The sequence below is a fragment of the Carassius gibelio genome, chromosome A21 (assembly GCF_023724105.1).
Source record: "Carassius gibelio isolate Cgi1373 ecotype wild population from Czech Republic chromosome A21, carGib1.2-hapl.c, whole genome shotgun sequence".
NCBI classification, from domain to species: domain Eukaryota; kingdom Metazoa; phylum Chordata; class Actinopteri; order Cypriniformes; family Cyprinidae; genus Carassius; species Carassius gibelio.
Window position 1 is genome coordinate 17,044,442 of NC_068391.1, and position 21,593 is coordinate 17,066,034.

General features: G+C 36.1%; 1 protein-coding gene and 1 pseudogene across 1 annotated transcript; one reads left to right on the plus strand and one right to left on the minus strand.

Annotated features, from left to right (window-relative positions):
• Window positions 1–106: 106 nt before the first annotated feature.
• Window positions 107–7,994, minus strand: LOC127941994 (solute carrier family 13 member 2-like). Its single transcript, XM_052537504.1, has 12 exons — window positions 7,827–7,994; window positions 6,379–6,507; window positions 5,289–5,425; window positions 4,971–5,203; window positions 2,801–2,984; window positions 2,460–2,582; window positions 2,146–2,355; window positions 1,910–2,040; window positions 1,677–1,819; window positions 1,335–1,496; window positions 1,079–1,216; window positions 107–948 (listed from the first exon to the last, which is right to left on the minus strand). The coding sequence occupies exons 1-12, from the start codon at window positions 7,926–7,928 to the stop codon at window positions 811–813; spliced, it is 1,830 nt and encodes a 609-aa protein (XP_052393464.1). The 5' UTR covers window positions 7,929–7,994; the 3' UTR covers window positions 107–810.
• Window positions 7,927–19,790, plus strand: LOC127942317 (vitronectin-like; annotated as a pseudogene).
• The last annotated feature ends 1,803 nt before the right edge of the window (window positions 19,791–21,593 follow it).

Sequence of the window (21,593 nt, forward strand, 5' to 3'; positions counted from 1 at the left end):
AATAACTCAATAAAATGACTACATTTTCTAAAATAACTCGATATATTTGAAATCAGTTGCCAAAAATATTGTTGCTGCAGGCTGTAAATGAAATTTCTCACAAGACTGCACAAAATTAGATTTATTTGAGAAAAGGCACATATTCTGAAAAGACACTGTGACTTTTATGTTTCAAGTATTTACTTCTACAAAGTAGGGGCATTTAAAAATCTTTAACTGTGTTTCTCAACAGATTAAGATTTTACAAATCAGCCATGTATTAAAATGTATTAAATAGACAGATCCAAAAAGGGATCTAAAATATAAAAGGTCTTGTCCAGACCCCATAAATTAATTGAATTTTCGTGAACCAGCACAAATGGAAGACAAGAAATCCTACTTGTGAAACCAAACCCACAAAGAATGTAGACAAAAACAGCTCTAAATGAACCAGAAATTGGATCAGATTTTGCCCAAACTGAGCTAGCAAGAGCGCTACATGGAAGCCAACTCACATTTACAAAGTCCTCATACTTCATTGACTTTAAAGATGTTAATAAGTGTTACAGAGTTTCGAACACTAAATGGAGGCTGACCTGAGTTAATCCTGACCTGCCACTAATATAGTGCTTGAAAAGCTAATGTCTAAAGGTTTGAGAAAAACAAGCTTTTGCTCCAGAGGGCATTGATGAGGAGACGAATGCTACATGCTCTGCATGCTGTGACCCTTTTGTCGATTTGATGATGGTATTTTTTGGATCAGCTTCCTTTACCAACAAGATTTTCTCTTTCCCTTCAGTGTTTTCATGAAACCATTAGATGTGAAGATTTTCATGGTGTACTTGTTGCATTTGTGGCGTTGGCCCATGTGGGAAAGGTTCCTAGACTGAACATGGCCGTTCCCCATGTGTTGATGCCAAGGTTGATGCTGAGAATGCCAATGATGTTGAGAATGAAGCCTGCCTTTGCCTTCAAACAAAAAGAAAATACAATTACCCACAACGTTTTGCATAAACGGTTCCCCTAAAATGTATTTTGACATTTAACTCCCAGTTAAGGGACTAATGTGAGGGAGTAAGACAAGTGTGTTGAACCATACCATATCCAAGACTTTGAGGTTGCCATAGGAGAAAGCGATGGCATTAGGTGGAGTGGCTACAGGAAGCATGAAAGCCAGCGATGCGCTGATGGTGCAGGGCAACATCACGTAAAGAGGATGGAGCCCGATGGTTGTGGCCTGCAAATAGAGGCGGCTTATAATTACCACTTCCATACTTGTTAAATTTTTACATATTACATACATTTTTAAAACTTTTTTTTCATACCAAGTAACATTTTTGTGAAACTGTACCCACCATAGATGCTAGAATGGGCAGGAATAGCGTGGTGGTGGCTGTGTTGCTGGAGCATTCTGTGAATGTTCCCACCAGGAAACACAGTATCAGAGAGATGGCGAAGGGTGGGATGCTCTGCAGTGGGGCCAGACTTTCACCCAACCATGTTGACAGTCCAGACTCCTACACAAATATAAAAAATGAATATAAATTGAGTCATCCTGTGGCCCACTCCAGCCAGCTGGTTGAGAACCATGGTATTAAACAAGATGAAATTTAATTTAATTTAATTTATTTTGTATAATTGACTAATGAATGTAGATTTATTGCCCATTATAATGTGCTATTCTGTCATCATCTTACCTCACTTCCTCTTGCCAAGGCAAACCCTCCACCCAGGAGCAGCACTATGTTCCAGGGCATGCGTTCATGAACCACCTTCCAGTTAAGAAGAGTGGGAGTACCCTTCAGTCTCTTCTTCTTGTCCTTTTTCTGATGTTCTTGTTCTTTATAAAACAGATAGTCCAGTGAATTGAAGACCTAGTTTAAACTGATGGATGTTTTGTTCAGAGACTCTGAATGCAGAAGCACCTTACCTTTGCCCGCTAATTCAGCTTCTTCATTATGTTCATCACTTGCACTGACAGAACATGAACAGTCTAGCCGAGATGGAATGACGAAGAACAGGGTTGACATGAAAATGGCCACAGTGCCATCGGTGACAAATCTGCACAGAGAAAAAATTGACAATATAAAGAAATGAATATGCAAAGAAACATTACTTTTTTCATCTGAACTATTATGTAAAAGTTTTTGGGTGAAGTTTACTCACTGTCCATTTTTGTTAAAGAGCTCAGTGGCCCAGCCTGGCATGAACCCTGGTTCTCGTGTGAACCACAGGATCACCAGGATCACAAAGATGACAAGCACTGCGCCCTCAGCAAAAGACATCGGGCCCAACTTCTTGTATTCATTCTTCATAACTCTGTAAGCTTCTTTGTCTCCCTCATTTTTCAAACCGCAGCCAAAACTTTTTTTTACGCTGAAAAGCAAAATAGCCTCAAATTGATATCATCCAACTAATAACACTTACTTTATGTCCTAGGCACATTATGTAATTTAATGTACAGCATGTGAGTTACTTACTTAAATCCCAAGTACATGAACTGCAGCCAAAGCCAAGAGAGCACAAGCATCAGCACCATGTTAGGAAAGGCAAAACCGAACCAGCTGGCAAAGTTAATTACGTCATTGTTATCTGGAAAAATCCTGCAATAATGTGCAAACATATGTGTGAGAAGAGACCTTGCTCCATTACTGTATGCACATGTTTATGTTGTAGGTCTCACAGTTTGTGTGCACAACAATGCACGACACCTATACATATATATATAATTTGTTATATATACATACATATATATATATATATGATCTTACAAAGCAGGCCGTATATATATATAAAATAACAGGATATTTGACAAACATACTCATCCATCTGTCCCTTGAGAATAAGATTTGGTGTGGTGCCTGTTAGGGTGGCAGTTCCTCCAATGCTGGCGGAGTAGCACACAGATAGACTCATTCCTTTAAAGAGACTAAGGTACTTCGCTTCACGTTCTTTCCTCCTGAGTTCAGAGAGTGCATTGATTCTTTCCTCCAGAACTGGGTTGTCTGTTAAAATTGAGTAAAGGTGGGATGTAAGTTTTAAGATTGAGTTTTATTACCACCGATTCTGATTTAATAAAAATAATAATAATAATAATAAAAAGGGAGAAAAATAGAATAGTATAAAATAGAAATACAACAGACAGTGCAAGTGTCAGAATGTCAAGTGTAGATGGAAGAGATGTGCTTTAGTGAAATAGTGACGTGACATTCAGCCAAGTATGGTGACCCATACTCAGAATTTGAGCTCTGCATTTAACCCATCCGAAATGAGCACATGGGGGTTCGATGCCTTGCTCAAGGGCACCTAAGTCGTGGTATTGAAGGTGGAGAGAGCTGTTCATGCACTACCCCCACCCACAATTCCTGCCAGCCCGAGACTAGAACTCACAACCCTTCGATTGGGAGTTCAACCCTCTAACCATTAGGCCACGACTTCCCCCCTTTAAGCTGCTTCTTAAAGATGGCTAAAGACTGGTTGTCTTGTAGGCACACGTCAATGCCTTGAATTTTTTGACAGCAGTTGGTAGTCAATGCAAATTGAAGAACAGAGGTCTCTTTTTTGCTCTGGTTAAGCTTGGAGACTTCAATGTACTGTAAACCAAGACAAACCTCAGGCTGCAGACTTTAACACTCTACTTGCCTCTTTTGATCTTGAGCGAGTGTTATCTGTGGCTACTCACAAATTAGTTAACCAATTGGGTTTATTTACACATGCCACTGATCATGTGTGATACTTCACTGCTCTCATCAGATCACTTCCTCCACACTCTTAACCTCAACATGGTTCCTGACACATCACATGCACATCCACATGTCCTTCTCCAAATCTCCAATGCTTATCTTGCTGGATCTATCCACTGATTTAGACTTGGTTAACCACCAAATCCTTTTTTCAACCCAACTGGCAAATGGCATCTCTGGAATTGCACTCTAGGTGTTTGACCCTACCTCTCAAATAAATGGTAAATAGACTGCATTTATATAGTGCTTTCAACAGACCACATGGCCATCCAAAGCGCTTTACAATTTGCCTCACATTCACCCATTCACACACACTCACACACCGACAGCGGTGTCTGCCATACAAGGCGCCATCCAGCTCGTCGGGAGCAGCTGGGGTTAGGTGTCTTGCTCAAGGACACCTTGACACTTGGTCAGGTGGAGCCGGGGATCAAACCACCAACCTTCCGGTTTATAGACAACCTACATGAACCACTGAGCCACTGCCGCCGCCATTGGAAATAAGTCCAAAAAAGTGTCACAACAACTACCTACTGGGGTGCCCCAGGGCTCAGTTCTTTGACCATTTCTCTTCTCTGTCTACATGACATTCTGTCATTCAGAAACATGGCTTTTCATATCACTGCTATGTAGATGACACGTAATTCTACTTCTCATTCCATCCTGATGATCCAACGGTAGCTGCTTGAGTCTCAGCATGTCTAACAGACATTTTTTTGCTGGATTAAGGACCATCACCTTCAACTCAACATTGCTAAGACATAACTGCTTGTGGTTTCTGCAAACCCATCACTTCATTACAATTTCACCATCCATCAACCATAACTCCTTCAAGGATTGCCAGGAACCTTTGAGTCATGTTTGATGATCAGCTGAATATCACAGACCACATTGCTAAAAACTGCCAGGTCCTGCAGATCTGCTTTATACAACATAAGAAAAATCAGGGCCTTTCTTTCAGAAAATGCCACACAACCCCTTGTTCAAGCTCTTGTTCTGTCCAGGCTGAACTACTGCAACACTCTCTTGGCAGATCTTCCAGACAGTTCTATCAAAACTCTACAACTAATCCAGAATGCGGCTACAAGATTAGTTTGCTGTTATGCTACACTGACTAAAGTCTACAGTTTAACATCATAAAATAATAAATTCATTTCAATTCAGTGACGACAAATTAATTTATTTGCTGTGCAGCAGAATAATAATAATAACAAAAATGTTTTAAAGGTGTCAACATGTTGGACTTACTGTTGGGTTTGTCTCCAGTGACATTGTCCAAAGGTTGTTTGATGTTGACCTCAGTCAACTCAAACGCTTGGTTATCTTGGCCTTCCCTAAGCTCTTTCTCATCGCTGTCAGCCTCTGTGGCGCTGAGCTGTTCTAGAACAGCTTGAGAAATAGGCAACATCATGGCTGTGGTGGCAGTATTGCTGATCCACATTGAGAGGAAGGATGTTACGATCATGAACCCCATCATCAGCCTGCAGAAGTTAACAGACAGCAAAAACAAGTGAGTGTGTGAGTGAGAGATATAAAGTAAGATAAGTTAAATGTGTATGATCTTACAAAGCAGGCCGAACTCCTACTATTAGGAGGACACTCAGGGCGATACGCTTATGGAGATTCCAGTGTTCAACAGCTATAGCCACCAGCAGACCCCCAATAAACAGCATGTTGGTGTCCTTTAGGTATTCAACACACACCTGGAAGACAAAGTGGCTTTGGTTTAAAATGCAGAACTAGCCTGCTGTTTACTATATACTATACATTGTGCACTGTACAGATTCATCATAAAGACGTGGTGATGGGGAAAAAATTAGAAATTAGATTAAATTATATTTCAATGCTTGTAGATTACTTCTTGTTTGAATTTTGTTTTTGTTTTTTTGCTGTCTTGCAAAACATTGTGTTCGGTTGTGCAACATTTACTGTATGCTGCAAATAATGTTAGAAAAACTATTCCATTGCTTTTGCAACACTTTCAAGAGAATGCAAAAGATAAATGATTGAAAGAAAAGTTTCTCAGATGAACGCAACATTTTTGCAAGAAAATGAAGTTTTACGAGTGAATGCCAAGTTTCTTGGTGGAATGCAACACATTGTTTTTGAGAGAATGCCAAAGTTTTGCAAGCAAACAATAATAAAAAAAATGCTTTCAATCTTATATTTTTTTTCCATCATCATGCCACCTTTAGGGACTCTTTCTCCAAAGTAGCATACGAAAATGCATTACACAATAGTATCAATAAATTTTGCATTTTTTTATCCAGTTTTGTATAAAAAAAAATTGCAGTCTGGGAAAAGCACTCAAGATAAGGAAAAGACAGAAAGATAAGGAATATAAAATACAGATTACAGTCTGTTTGATGACATGTTCCAAGGTGCTCATAAAAACTGATTTTATTGACCATAAAGTTCCTAAATCATTAGAGATAACACTTCTACAAATAGATTTCATGCTGATGAAGGTAAATCTCTGTGGAAGTAATTTTCTTCGTCTTTAGTGCTTGAAACAATTATTATATAACTGGTCATCTTTTATGATAACTATAATATACACATTTATTTTAAACAATTGCTATGGGAGTAGTTTGCTTTTCCATTATTTTTGGGTATAAAATTATGCAAAATGTTTTTTTTTTTAAATGTATGATACCTTTCCAGATTCCATGATGCCCATCATTGGGAAGAGGACGACAGGCAGTAGAGCAGTGATGGCCAGCGGCATACACTCTGTACACCAGTACAGTGCCATCAGGATGATGGCAAAACCACATCTTGCTTCCTGAAGAACAGAAGTGTCACAGTGTAAGTGAACTAGGGAATACATCACCTATTTCACATTTCTATAGAAGAGAGTTATTGGATTTGAAATTAGATGCATAACACATCAAAGATGCAATCTCAAATCTATGCCAATCCTTTCATCTTAGATTGTCAAAGGGGAGGAAAGAGTGTGAATCAATTCTGTAAAAAATCTGTCAGATCTGGTGAAGGTACCAGGGGTCACTACTTTATCTTTTGAAGACCTGTTTAGACTCATCTATCGCTCTCAGAATGCTGATAAAAGTAACCCTTGACCATAAACGACTGTAAACAATTTTGAATGCATTTTCTTTTATGGATGGGTTTATTTTATGGAGGAATTTTATGGAACCTTTAGACAAGACATAAAAAATTGCATATGTGTTTCTTGTTGAGTATCATATTTGATACATCATGTGTTTATGGCTCATATGTGATGTAATGATGTAATGAAAATGATTTATATTGCCAAAAAGTAAAATTGAAGGTAAATAACGTAAATCAATGCTTTGATCTTTATGAAGTACAGTATAGCAGACTACTTAAAATATATATAAATATTAGTCATCATATAAACATCATTCTATATCTCCCAATATTATGATTAGTAAGATGATATTAAAAATAGCTTGTAGAAGGCAAAGCTTATGATACAGCATTTCATATTTGAATCATATTTGTAATATTTCATATTTAAATATGGTGTTTGGACAATCATGTAAACTTCAGTTGCTTAATTCCAGTAAGTTTTCATTTTGAAATATTACTAAAAATATAAAGGTTATTTGTATGTCTACTTTATAAAAATTAGTAAAGATTTCACAGCAAAAATACACACGTACTCTACCACAACCTGAAGGTGAACATTTTTTAAAAATTATACTAAAAAGCCTATTACTTGCTAAAAATTTATAAAAATCTATTTTTTCAGGAAAGTTTTTTAACATGTTGGTAATTTAGAAGCAAAATGTTGGGTATCAAATATGATACAATAGGCTTTATAGGGTTAAAATGTCCAGTAAATTCTGATTTTATTTTAAAATATATATATATATATATATATATATATATATATATATATATATATATATATATATATATATATATATATATATATATATACATATATCTTGTGTAAGGGGTTTTAAAAAATACAAAACATAAATTGCATTCAGTAGTTTAGCCAGTTCAGGTTATTAAATGTCTGATTATTCCTTTTTACTCCAAAAATTGCTCTCTAGTTCCAAGTCACCTGATGTCCAGGTCGAATAACATCTGCTCCAGAAGAAAAGTACTTACCGGTGTTGGGAAGACTAGCGGCAGGGGCAATATAACAAAGGGGGTGATGAAGATGATGAAGTAGTTTCTGTTAACCCACAGCCAGCGTAGAACCGATGCCATGTCTTCTGTTCCTCAGCTGCAGATGTCAGGTGTGTTCTGGATGGAGAGGACAGCGGAGTGCTGATGGTGTGAGCACAGCAATCAATGTGTTTATAGGCATCGGCACATAACAAAAATTAAACATTAACTTTGAACAAGGGGAGGGTAAATAGGGGTATGCAGAAGGGGAGGGTAAAAGAGATGGCAAACAAAAAAGATTAACTCTTTTGTTATCTTTTTCTAAAGCCACAATTCAGTGGTTTGTTAAAACTGACTAATGGATTTATTAAAAGCATATCTGATCTTTTCACACTGCCAATGTCATCACGGAGGAACAGGTGTCAGCCTGATAAGTGTTTCTCTTACACCAGAGATATGTAAAGAATGTTTCTTACTGTTCGCTTCCGGGAAAATAAGAGATGAAAGAGCAGGAATATACTGTATGAAACATGTCCTGGGTTTGAACCATGTCCTCCCCTGAGACCCAGCTATGGAGTTCTTATCTCTGTAGTGGACATTATGTTTTAGTCGATCTCTCTAAAAGCTCACATGTCAGAATGTCCTGTACAGAGCACATTCAGGGCTTTTCAGAGAGACCAAATGTTTGAGAGTTTCTCCATGACCACACTCTCTCTGCTTGGTCTTTAAAAATGACTGGCATTCATTCAGTGATAAAATTGTACATCCTTATGGAAATATGATAATATTATGGGGTTCTGAATCAAAATATGTCTTCCCTTTATGCAACAGGATGTTGATTTAATACATGTCCACTGTAGAGAACATGAGGACTAAAAGTATGTTTATTATGAATTTTGGGAGACACAACATATGAATAGGAAAATAAATTATATATCAATATTCTTAGGAAATATTAGATGTCATTATGAAAATTATTAATCCCATTATTACACTTCTTTTCTTTTCAATATGCTTTTGCCATTTTTGAAGTAAAATGGTATTTAAATTTTGTTATATCTTTTATAACGTAGTTGAGAATTATCATTTTTATCCTGAAACCTAAACATTGACTGGTGATTTAAAAAAACAAAAAAATCCCATTGTTTTTGCATTTTCATGTCTATTCATATTATTTATTTATTTATTTATTTATTTTTTAAAACTGAGTCCTGGTGTCCTGCTTTTATGCTGGTTCTCAGAGTTGTTTGGATAATGTGTTTCTTTTATTTTTTTATTTTTTATTTTTTTAATGAAGTACTAAAAATATTAAATAGTAATATTAAAGTAAACATTTTTTAATGTATTAGGTGTCATTAAATACCATAACGAATTCATAGATTTGCGTTAATTTATACAAATGTAAAATATATATATATATATATATATATATATATATATATCACTATAGAAATTAAAGCTAACTTAGATTTATAAATGCTTGAAAATCAATGTTAACAAACTAAACATTATTGGAAAGTGATGCTATTTTTTACTAATGTTATTTAATTAATTTAATGTCTAACTAATTAAGAGATTGTCCATATCTATGGAATCCAAAAATTGCTGGATTCCCAAATCTAGCTGTTATTCTTTATATATCAGGACTTAGAGTCAAAAAACAAATGTAAAGAATTCAGAACCAGATTTAATGCTTGTGAAAATGTTCTTTGAATGCAGAAGAAAATGTAAGGCATAAACACTGCACTGTTACCTTGTTTAACACACACGTTATACCTTTCAAACGTTTGACGTCAGGACAGTTTTAAATCTAAATACTTTTATTCAACAAGTTTGCATTAAATTGATTGAGTGACAGCACACATTTTTATTTTAAATAAATGCTGCTCTTTTGAACTCTCTATCAAAGAATTTGGAGGAAATGTTAGACTGATGTCTGAAGGGTCATATGACAAATGTAATGTATTTTTAAACATAAGAGATTTAAATATCCTTCTGATCACAAACCTTTGAACAGAAGTTTATATATTTCTGTTATTAATGACAATAATTCATGCATGGAACAGATGACAGGGTGTTTCTAAGTGTGAAAAAACAACAACAGTCTATTTAAACGTATTGTAGCTACCACTAACCACATTTAAAGATAAATAAAATAGTTTTTGACTCTTTTTGTTTGTCCTTTTATAATTATTATTACTTTCTTGTTTTGTCCTCTTTTCATGTGCCTTTACAGTTTGACGTTTACAGTTCTATTACTTCACTTTTAAAATGGCATAGCCTTGTGCAAGAGTAATAGGACTTTTTTATTTTTCTGAATTTTTGTTTTTTAAAGATAAGGGTTAATGAATGCTTCATACAAAATCCGCTCTTTTCATAAAACCCGAATTCTGATGTGCTTAGCAGGATTACTGTAATAAATTCAGATTAGTGAGGAAAAGATCAGCCAAGCATGTGATACACACCTGATAATCGACAATCCGGTACAGTCTGAGACCTTACAGCTTTATCAACATTAATTAGTAACCTTTACAGACTTTGAACTCTCCATTCATAATTATTAAGGATGTACTTTGAAAATTAAATCAAGTAGTTCTTCATCTTTGAAGCCCATTGAACAGTACAATGGAAAAGTCTCTTTGATCTATTATGGCCGTGTGTGCTAAATATGTGCTGAAGGTCCAACATATATATATTTCTCCAAAGCTTTGTTCTTCTTTTACCATTTACAAAGTCTCTTCCTTAGAGATAAAGCCCCTTGCATATTACATAATGTCACTTACACAACCTTTTGATTGGATGTACCCTAAGGACACCTTTCAATAAAACCCTTAACTTTGCCCAAATATTAGTTTCAAAGCTTAAGCATGCTAATATACTGTATGTCATTAACGCAAATGTTACTGTCAGGTTCTTCTTCCTTGTCTAAAGGTTTCCTAGTCCAGGCACTGAGAAAATATATACAGTGTTCGCACTTTACAAGACCATAATAACAGTAGCTTTATGGAGTTGTTCTGCATGATTATAGATGATCTTCTTAAGTACATTGAGCTACGACTGCGGCTGGACTCTGTAGTCATCTTTATGGCTGTCTAACAGACACCAAGTCTCAAGGTCATGAATTGTTTCTGAGTGCACCTCCCCTAACCTAAAAATGAACCTGTTGTATTTCTCTAGAGGAACTGAATATGTCTACACACGCTCTGGGAAGTAATTCACTTCAGAGACAGCTGGTCCGTCGCAGTCTGTTCTCAGACCTACACGTCAAACAAAACAAACGTCAAGGTTCTCCCAAGGGTTCTTCCGATCACCAATATTACATGACATACCAATCACTGATTTGGACTTTAATTCGACAGTGGTCATATGGATTGAGTCAAGATAATACTTTGAATGAGTAACTTCCTCGTTCCTTAATTTGGACTTTTATCTCGTCTTCAATGACCCACTTATGGATTTTGACCTCAATAAAAGACAAAGTCCATTCATTTTACACGATCATCTAAATTACACAAAGCAGTCTGTGCTATTTCTGAATTATAACATCTGGCAGAACATCAAGTTTTAGCCTTAAAGGAAATATCAAGGGGACAAAAGTGATACGAGTTATCTGAGATTCCCGCTTACTCCAGTACAAATTACTAATTATTTACTGGAATATCTAACAAGTACCTTTATCGCAATACTAAAAAGAAAAATTTGATTGTTTTAAGCTATTTTAAGATACGTTTCAAGTCACATTGATAAAGACAAGTTAACATTTCAGTTTATAGCCACTAAAATTAAATAATTCAATTCAATTCAATACAAGTTTATTTGTATAGCGCTTTTTACAAAATAAATCGTTACAAAGCAACTTTACAGAAAATTATGTTTCTACAATATTTAGTAGTAGCTAGTAGTTTGTGCACATTTGACAGGATTTTAGAAAAAATAAAAATAATAATAATAATACAAGACGTAGTCAGCTAGACGATGAACTATCAATATTATTAATTAAGTTATTATATGATTCAGTCACACATTTAGCAATAATTGTTAGTTCTGTTTGTTGATTCAAGGTTAGCATCATCTGAGGTCCTCTGAGGGTCAGCATCATCTCTTCTCAGGTGTTCTGGATCCAGACTGGAGCTTGTTTAAATCCTAGTTACCACAGGATGTAAATCCCGTGGCGAAACATAGAAACAAAATACAGACATCATTAGCATAGCTGCTGATCCAACAAAGTAAAATTAGTTTAACCCAAGCTAATGAATAAAAATGCACCTTTGAACAGATGCAACTACACTCACAATTAAAAAGATACATTATTCGAATGCTTGGCGAAAGAGATGTGTTTTTAATCTAGATTTAAACAGAGAGAGTGTGTCTGAACCCCGAACATTATCAGGAAGGCTATTCCAGAGTTTGGGAGCCAAATGTGAGAAAGCTCTACCTCCTTTAGTGGACTTTGCTATCCTAGGAACGACCAAAAGTCCAGCGTTTTGTGACCTTAGGGTGCGTGATGGGTTGTAACGTGGTAGAAGGCTAGTTAGGTACGCTGGAGCTAAACCATTTAGGGCCTTATAGGTAAGTAATGATAATTTGTAACTGATACAGAACTTAATAGGTAGCCAGTGCAGAGACTGTAAAATTGGGGTAATATGATCATATTTTCTTGACCTCGTAAGGACTCTAGCTGCTGCATTTTAGACTACCTGTAGCTTGTTTATTGAAGAAGCAGGACAACCACCTAGAAGTGCATTACAATAGTCCAGTCTAGAGGTCATGAATGCATGAACTAGCTTTTCTGCATCAGAAACAGATAACATGTTTCGTAGCTTGGCAATGATTCTAAGATGGAAGAATGCAGTTTTTGTAACATTGGAAATATGATTTTCAAAAGACAAATTGCTGTCTAATATAAAACCCAGATTTCTGACTGTAGAGGAAGTAACAGTACATCCGTCTAGTTGCAGATTGTAATCTACAAGATTCTGTGTAGTGTTTTTTGGTCCAATAATTATTATCTCTGTCTTATCCGAATTTAATTGGAGAAAATTGTGTGTCATCCAATCTTTTACATTTTTAACACACTCTGTTAGCTTAGATAATTGGGAAGTTTCATCTGGTCTCGTTGAGATATATAGCTGAGTATCATCAGCATAACAGTGGAAGCTAATTCCGTATTTTCTAATAATATTACCAAGGGGCAACATATATATTGAAAATAGAAGGGGACCTAGGACGGATCCTTGTGGCACTCCATATTTTACTGATGATAAATGAGATGACTCCCCATTTAAGTAAACAAAATGGTAGCGATCGGACAGGTAGGATCTAAACCATCATAGAGCCTGCCCTTGAATACCTGTATAGTTTTGTAATCGATCTATGAGTATGTCATGATCTATGGTGTCGAACGCAGCACTAAGATCAAGTAAGACTAGAAATGAGATGCAGCCTTGGTCTGACGCAAGGAGCAGGTCATTTGTAATTTTAACAAGTGCAGTTAATAATAATGTTGATCTTACCCTATTTCATTTATAAGCCTGTCTGTCTTTTCCAGAATTAGAGAGAGAGAGAGAGAGAGAGAAACCTAAATATAAAAAAAACACATAAATATAACATATAAAGAAAAGGCTCAGATTCTTTTGCTCTTTCTTTTGATGAACTAGTAGTTAAGTCAAGTCAAGTCACCTTTATTTATATAGTGCTTTAAACAAAAAAGATTGCGTCAAAGCAACTGAACAACATTCATTAGGAAAACAGTGTGTCAATAATGCAAAAGGACAGTTAAAGGAAGTTCATCATTGAATTCAGTGATGACATCATCTCAGTTCAGTTTAAATAGTTTCTGTGCAATCATTTGCAATCAAGTCAATGATATCACTGTAAATGAAGTGACCCAATCTAAGCAAGCCAGAGGCGACAGCGACAGCGGCAAGGAACCGAAACTCCATTGGTGACAGAAAGGAGAAAAAACAGACTGGAACTGGTGGCTAGGTGACCTCAGAATAAGAGAGAAACAGACAAATATTAGCGAAGATGCCGTTCTTCAAATGATGTATTAGTATGTTATGTTTAAGCCAGGTTAAAGAGACCAATGTAGATTTAAACTGCAAGAGTGTGTCTGCCTCCCGAACAATGTTAGGGAGGTTATTCCAGAGTTTAGGCACCAAGTACAGAAGAAAAAGGATCTGCCGCCTGCAGTTAATTTTGATATTCTAGGTATTATCATATTACCTGAGATTTGAGAACGCAGCAGACGTGGAGGATTGTAATGTAACAAGAACTCATTCAAATACTGAGGTGCTAAAATCATTCAGGGCTTTATAAGTAGTAAGCAAGATTTTAAAAACGATATGATGTTTGATAGTGAGCCAGTGCAATGTTGACAGGACCAGGCTAATATGGTCATACTTCCTGGTTCTAGTAAGAACTATTGCTGCTGCATTTTGGACTAACTGGAGTTTAATTTACTTAGGGTGCAGAACAACCACCTAATAAAGCATAGAAGCAAAACATATATTTACAAAAAAAAATTCTGCAAAATAATCTTTAGTCGCAAGAAGATATTGCTTTCTCTCAGCCATTTCTGTTTTTCTTGATCCATTATTTGTCAGTTCATATAATTTGCAAATAGATTTAAGAAAGAATGCAAGTATGTCATCACCTTCTGGTAGATTTTGAATGCTAAACACAATTAGGTGAATAGGGAAAATGTTTTAATATCACCATTCTTCCCTATTGATTAGTCACAGTACCTTTAGACAATTGTTTTGAATTACAATATTTCTGTAATTTTATGTTTAAATATGCAACTGAGGCATATTTCAATAATTATGCACTAATTTGTATACATTTCCAGAACAGAAATCTGAACTTTGGATAAAGCCAGTTTAACAATTCTTGTTTCATTTTGTTGACATATTAGAGTCAGCAGTTTTTGCAGAGGGGAAATGTATTTCTAATACATATTTTTTAATCAGAAAATTTCCAAGACCGAGAAAAAAAAACTAAACAAAACATATATTTTTAATTAAATAGATAAATCAGAAGAATGATATATGAAAAAATGTTCATAATATACTGTAGACAGGAATCAAACTGTGTATTATCTATTTGGTGTATGTAAGTACTATATGTAAATAATGCAGTGCAAACACAGTAAAATAAAGAATTTAAAAACAAAAACAGAAATGATTGTGATACTAATATGTTTATAGTGTAGAGCAGCTAATTGGAAATACAGTGCTGTAATCTCCAGTTATTTCAGCACCTTGGTCAGCACACCTGTCATCTGAACAGCATTTCTGTATGGGGTTGAAGACCTTCCTCACTATATCTCAAGGCTCTTATATATAAATGTTTTAAATAATAATCTCTAATATGTTTCATTAGAAACAAACAAACACAGTGAGCTGAGTTGCTCAGACAGTGAAATCAATACTTGGCAGCTCAACAGTAGTTCAATAGTTTATTTAGCCCACTTACACAGTCCTACTTACTGTATAGTTATACAGTTATACTCACTATTATCTGTATACATTTCAGGCCTGCTTGGTTACATCCTTGTTAAACTTTCTTAACTTTAAATCAAATGAAAGGCCTTAATCATATAATGAATGATTCATGGTATCCGGGCAATTTTGTAGTAATCATTGATTAGTTTTCTTCAGACTAAACAAGCGGGGTGGGAGACATTTGGAGCCGTCAATCGGCACAGATGTCTGAGTTGTCCTGTGTCATTCTTCCACATTGGTGATTCTAGAGCATTTCAGGCACTCGCTGATGACAGATGTGCCAGTAATATAAATTATAAAATATGATAAACATTTTAAATAAGTGTTTAAATATATTTATATTTGAATGTACTGAATGTAATGTTAAGTATTTATTTATTTACTATACATTATATAGTACTACTGTCCAAGCTTATTACACAAAGACAACTGAATACGACACTCATGGGATGATTTCCAAGTGCAAACACTGATGCTCTCAAAACATTGCTGTTTGTTTGAGCAGCTGGAACAGTCCTACATGACAACACTGGCTCATATAATGTTGTAAGTTTGGGGAGGGGCTTTCTGTTTTGTCTGACCAATGGCAGAAGAGGGGAGGGTTTGGGAAACCTGTTTAAAATTCGTTTTTGCATCAACCTTGGGCACTTTTGGCTCTGTGGACTTTACTTCACTGTGAAATTTACTTTTTCAACACAATTAACATAAAATATAAAACATATACACATGCATAATGCAAAAATAGAGATAAGAAAGAAACAACCTTGAAAAAACAAAATGAAATCAACACAACAAACCTTTTTTTTTTTTTTTTTTGGCATTTGCATTTGCATTTTCATTTGCATTTGCATTTGCATTTGCATTAGCATTTGCTTTAACAAAAAAAACAGAGATGTACTTTATCACTGATTAAAAATATTGGCCTGAAGAGTTCTGAAGTTCAACTTGCATTTGTTCATGAAAAAAATTTACAACTTGACTGGAAACAAAGCACAGTAAAAATATCATGTTCACAGGCTATATTTACCTTGATTTTGCATTGTTTTCTTCAAACATCACATGTCTCTTATGTAATGCTTGCACTTCAGTGACACTAATTAACCTTGTGGTAATCATCAAGTACACTAACCTTTGATAAAACTTTATTACTCGCAAAATTGTTTGTTGTTGGGAAAATGACAACTGTGGTACATTGAAATAGTTATTTCAAAATAAAATGATTAGTTCAGTCTCTGACATAGATTTTCTTCTTCTTTTTAACGACTGATTATCTGTGACATGAGTAAAACAATAATATCTATACAAGGCTATATAAGTAAGTTACCTTTAAGGTTAAGTTACTTTTCGTTAAAATCAACTCCAGGACAGGACACATAGTACAAAGTGTCTGAAATTCATTACAAAAAATACACATTTCACTTTTTAAAAAAATAGTTCACCAAAATGAAAATATACAAAAAAACATTTACACACCTTTAGGTCATCAGAACAGAAACATTTAGTTACCCATTATTTGCTCACCAGTGGATCCTCTGCAGTGAATGGGTTCAGGCAGAATGAGAGTCAAAACAACTGATAAAAACATCACAAGTAATCCACACGTCTCCAGTCCATTGATAAACATCTTGTTAAGTGAAAAGTTGCATGTCTGTAATAAACAAATCTCTCATTAAGATATATTTGGTGACGATAACTTCAAACCAGCTAAACCTAAAAGTCCTCTATCCAGAATACTGCTTTCTTCAGGGAAAAAAATGGTTTCGTCTGAATCAGGAGAGAAATATGTAAAGATCTAGCAATATTTTTAACCGTTCTAAACAAATAAGTTGGTAGATTTTGATGTGAAAGCACAACAGGGAATACACTTTTTTACAAGAGGAGGTGCTATTATGCATTTTTGGCCAGAAGTGACAGTTTAACATTAAATGCCTTAAAGACTGGTTTGACTGGAGTCATGTGGTAACATGTGGATTATTGTGGTGTTTTCATCAACTGTTTGGCTCTCATTCTGACGGCACCCATTCACTGCAGAGGATCCATTGGTGAGCAAGTGCTGTAATGCAAAATTACTCTGAATCCTGAGGGTTAGTAAACAAAAGGCGAGTTTCAGCAAGTTTTCATTTTTTGTGTGAACTATTCCTTTAATGTCTTATTAATGAAAACACACCCAGACTTTGTATAAATCCCGTAATCTAGTTTAATGTTTTAACAATTTCCTCAGTTGCCCGTGGTGACATGTTTGATGTGCGTGAGGAGGATCTGACCACTTCAATGTCAGAAGAATCAAATGTGACAGCCACCAGCGCTCGGCCCCTTACCACCACAAGTTGTACCACCACCACCATCTCCTACAGCTCCACCTGATCCAGACGCCGTCACCTGTAGACGCCTTCATGCAGCTGAAGAATAGTTCGATCTATGCGTTCAGAGGTGAGTTTAGAGGCTGAATTCAATCTGTATGCCCTTTTCTCAGTACAGACTGACTAACTTCACAACACCTTCTTCATTTGTGTTCTAGGCGACTATTTCTTTGAGCTAGGTCTGTCATGCCTGGCTATCCCAAACTCATTAAGGATGTGTGGGGCATCTCCGGTCCTATTGATGCTGCTTTCACTCGCATCAACTGCCAGGGAAAAACATATATATTCAAGGTCTGTGCATGTTAGGTTAAATAATTAATACGTGCTCCTTGACGCTCATTTTGAAATCCAGATTTAAAAAAAATACATTTAAAATAAGCAATCTTTGAATCAAGCTAAAGTGTTTAGAACATACTGATTATATTCCACTGCATCCTGAATCTCAGGGTAACAATTACTGGCGTTTTGATGGTGATGTCTTGGATGAAGATTATCCTAGAGACATATCGGTGGGCTCTGAGAAGATTCCAGATGATATTGACGCCGCATTTGCAATCCCGGCTCCAGGACATCATGGGAAGGAAAAAGTTTATTTTTTTAAAGGTATGCGAAAATCAAATGTAGGTTGTAATAGAGTGCTGCAATGATCATTTATTTTTCTAGGCCAAAACTATAAACAAGTTAGCATTTTAGCACTTCCAGTTCCATTGTCCTGAAGTCATTAGGTTTCTTTTTGAATGGGTTTTTAGTTGAATGCCTGAAATTAGGTCTGTGTTGAACATAAGCTAAAGATATCTTCACATTTTATTCAAGACATGCTTTGAATAAAATACACCAGTTATTGGTGATGTTGAAGTCAAACTACAATGGTGCAGTTCATTTATAGCCTATATTTAGCTTGTTACTTCAGGTGATTATATCTAGGGTTCATAATTGATAAAAGCTATGTTCATTATGTGCAGTGCTCCAATGAAAGAAAATCATATTGAGTTTGTCAAGGGAATTGGGGTGATGGTAACTTTTGGGTTGGCCTACAAAAACACATCTGCAGCACTTTCTAAAATAGATTTATTCAATATTTAATGTTTCCCTTGTTCCCACAGGAGACCAGTACTACCAATATGAGTTCAAACACCAGCCTTCCCATGAATAATGTGACCGCATGACCAAATCCTCACCCTCTGTTGCCTTCTCACATTATACAAACATGTACTGTGACTTTGGATAATATGTTTTCTTTGCTCTTTCAAGGCAGTAAGTCTGTGTGCTTATGTTGTTTAAGTGGGGGGGGGGGTTCAATAAATGTCCGGTTTGCTGAAATATTCCCTGTCCACCAGTTCAGGGGCATCACAAAGGGCCACGGTTCATTTCCAAAGACTGGATTGGCATCAAACCTCCCATAGATGCAGCAATGATTGGCCGACTGTACGTAAGTCCTGGTCCTTCACCATCTCCAGCCACCAGCCTGAAAAGAGGCCGACCCGGATGGAGAAAGAAGACCAGGGGTCAAGGAGACAGAGTGAGCCGCTCACTGTTCTGGGAAGACTTTGGATTGGACTTTGAGGAAAGGTTTGTTAATTACTGAGGATTGTTGAGAGTATATTTGGACAGTAGTTGTATAGATTATATATATACATATAAATGTGTGTTATGTAGGTATTTTGGAACAGAGAAGCATGGTAAAAAAAAAACAGAAAAAGGGCCGTGGAAGACGTCCATCTTTGTTTGACATGAGTTATGATCCAGATGACTTCACAGATCACGTGGAGACTGCTCAAGAGAAGGCCACACCTGTGCAGAATGTCTTCTTCTTTAAGAAAGGTACTTCAGACAAATATATTGTTCTGTTGATTCTTCTTTTAAGGTGCATTGTTGAAGTTAGTTAATTAAGCTTAGTGTTTATGTATTATGATAATAAAACAATGTATTTGTCATTTTTTCACTATTCGTATTAATATTGTGGAATTTCTCCTCTAGATAAATACTACAGGGTGGACCTGCAGACCAAACGGATTGATTACGTAAATCCTCCTTACCCAAGATCCATTGGCAAATATTGGTTGGGATGTAAATAAAAGGATTTGTCAGAAAAGAGATAAGAAACAAGGTTTTCATATTTGAGTTAAAAATAATGATTTGGATGTTATTGCTAAATTAGATGTGATTTATGCGGATTGATCATTGCTATCAATATTATAGTTCTGTTAGTATTCCTGCATTACAGTAATATCTGACAATAGTTTTGCATGCATTAAGAAAAAGCTTCTAATAACCATTTAATATTCAATAGGATATAATAGGATCTCATTTGAACTTATGAACTGTTCTAGTTATAAGTTTGAAAATACTGAATAATAAACTGTGCAATCATCGTTTTCTGAATTCGTCATGTTTTGATATGTGCAAAACATCAAACTTATTAAATATAGCTGGTTAGCAATTTATTATAAGCAATGTGGTAAAAAAAAAAAAAGCTTTTCAAAACAGTTTAACCCTTTAATGTTCTGCTCAACCATTTGGTAGATCACTTTTTGAGTCCCTATATCTTATTGAAAAATGTGTGGAACAGAACTCAAGCTGATTGGGTCATCTCTACAACTTGGTTGAGGTATGCTATGCTCCAAACATCCACTAGAGGTCACTCTATTTTTTGACAGAAGAACTTTTCACTCATCATGCTGATAGCAAGATTAAAATTGAAAAATCACCTCTGACATTTGAACTATTTTTGACTGTACTTTCAAAGGTGAGTTCGTTTTTTCAACATTTTATATTATCTAACACGTTACTTAACAGAATTATGTAAATTGATGCAAAACAGAAACCTCTTATAATGGTCAAATAATTTTTTTAAAACATGCTTGACCATACGGTTGAGTTGGCACTACATGGTAAACCTTGGCATGGAATGACAGCTCAACCGCATGGTAACAGTTTGGTGAAGTTATGCTAATTTTATTAAAATGCACTATTTTCCATGGAATAAAAACACTGCTGTTCATGCATTGTTATCAATATGTTACAGTTATAGTGTTATTATACTTAAATGAACCCCTTTTTGAGATGCTTCGTAAGCAATGTCTCCTCATCCCATCCACCTGCAAGCAAAGTGTGAAGTCATGGTGTCTTATAAAGGCACAAAGGCTGGCAATCTCCACCAATACATTGCCAATAAACCTGACAAGTGTGGCTTTAAAGTGTTCTGTCGTGCCAGAACATCTGGCATTATCCATGATCTACTGCTCTATCAAGGGCCGTCCACCTTCTTCAATGTTGATCTAAGTGAGGAAGAGCAGGAGCTACTTCTAGGGAGCAAAGTGGTGACAACATTATGCGAAACCATAACCTGACCTGATCCTGAGCCTGCACGCAAATCTGGGCATCAAGTGCATCAGCACAGCCCGTTCAAATCGCATCGGTGGAGCTCACCTGATAGAAGACAAAGAGCTGATGGAGAGAGGACGTGGAGCTCTTGACTATAAGTCTGCTGAAGGAGTACTCGCAGTCAAATGGTATATGACAATAAATGTGTTACCCTCCTGAGCAATGCCTGTGGGATCACGGCCCTTACAAGTGTCCAACGGTGGAGCAAAGATGAGAAAGCGAAGATTGCTGTCCCATGCCCTTCACTCATTGCTGCCTACAATTGGCATTGATCTTTCTGACATGCTGGTTCACCTGTACAAGTCCCCTGCCAAGTCACGACGCTGGTACTTCCCCCTGTTTGGATACGTCCTTGACCTATCCATCTCCAATGCCTGGCTGGTCTACAAGAGAGACTGTGGCCTACTGAAGGAAAAACCAATGCCTCTCAAAAGATTTCGCCTGGCTGTGGCTCACAGTTTGAAACAAGTCAACAAGGCAGCACCCAGAGTTAGCAGACCATCATCTGCCTCTGCACC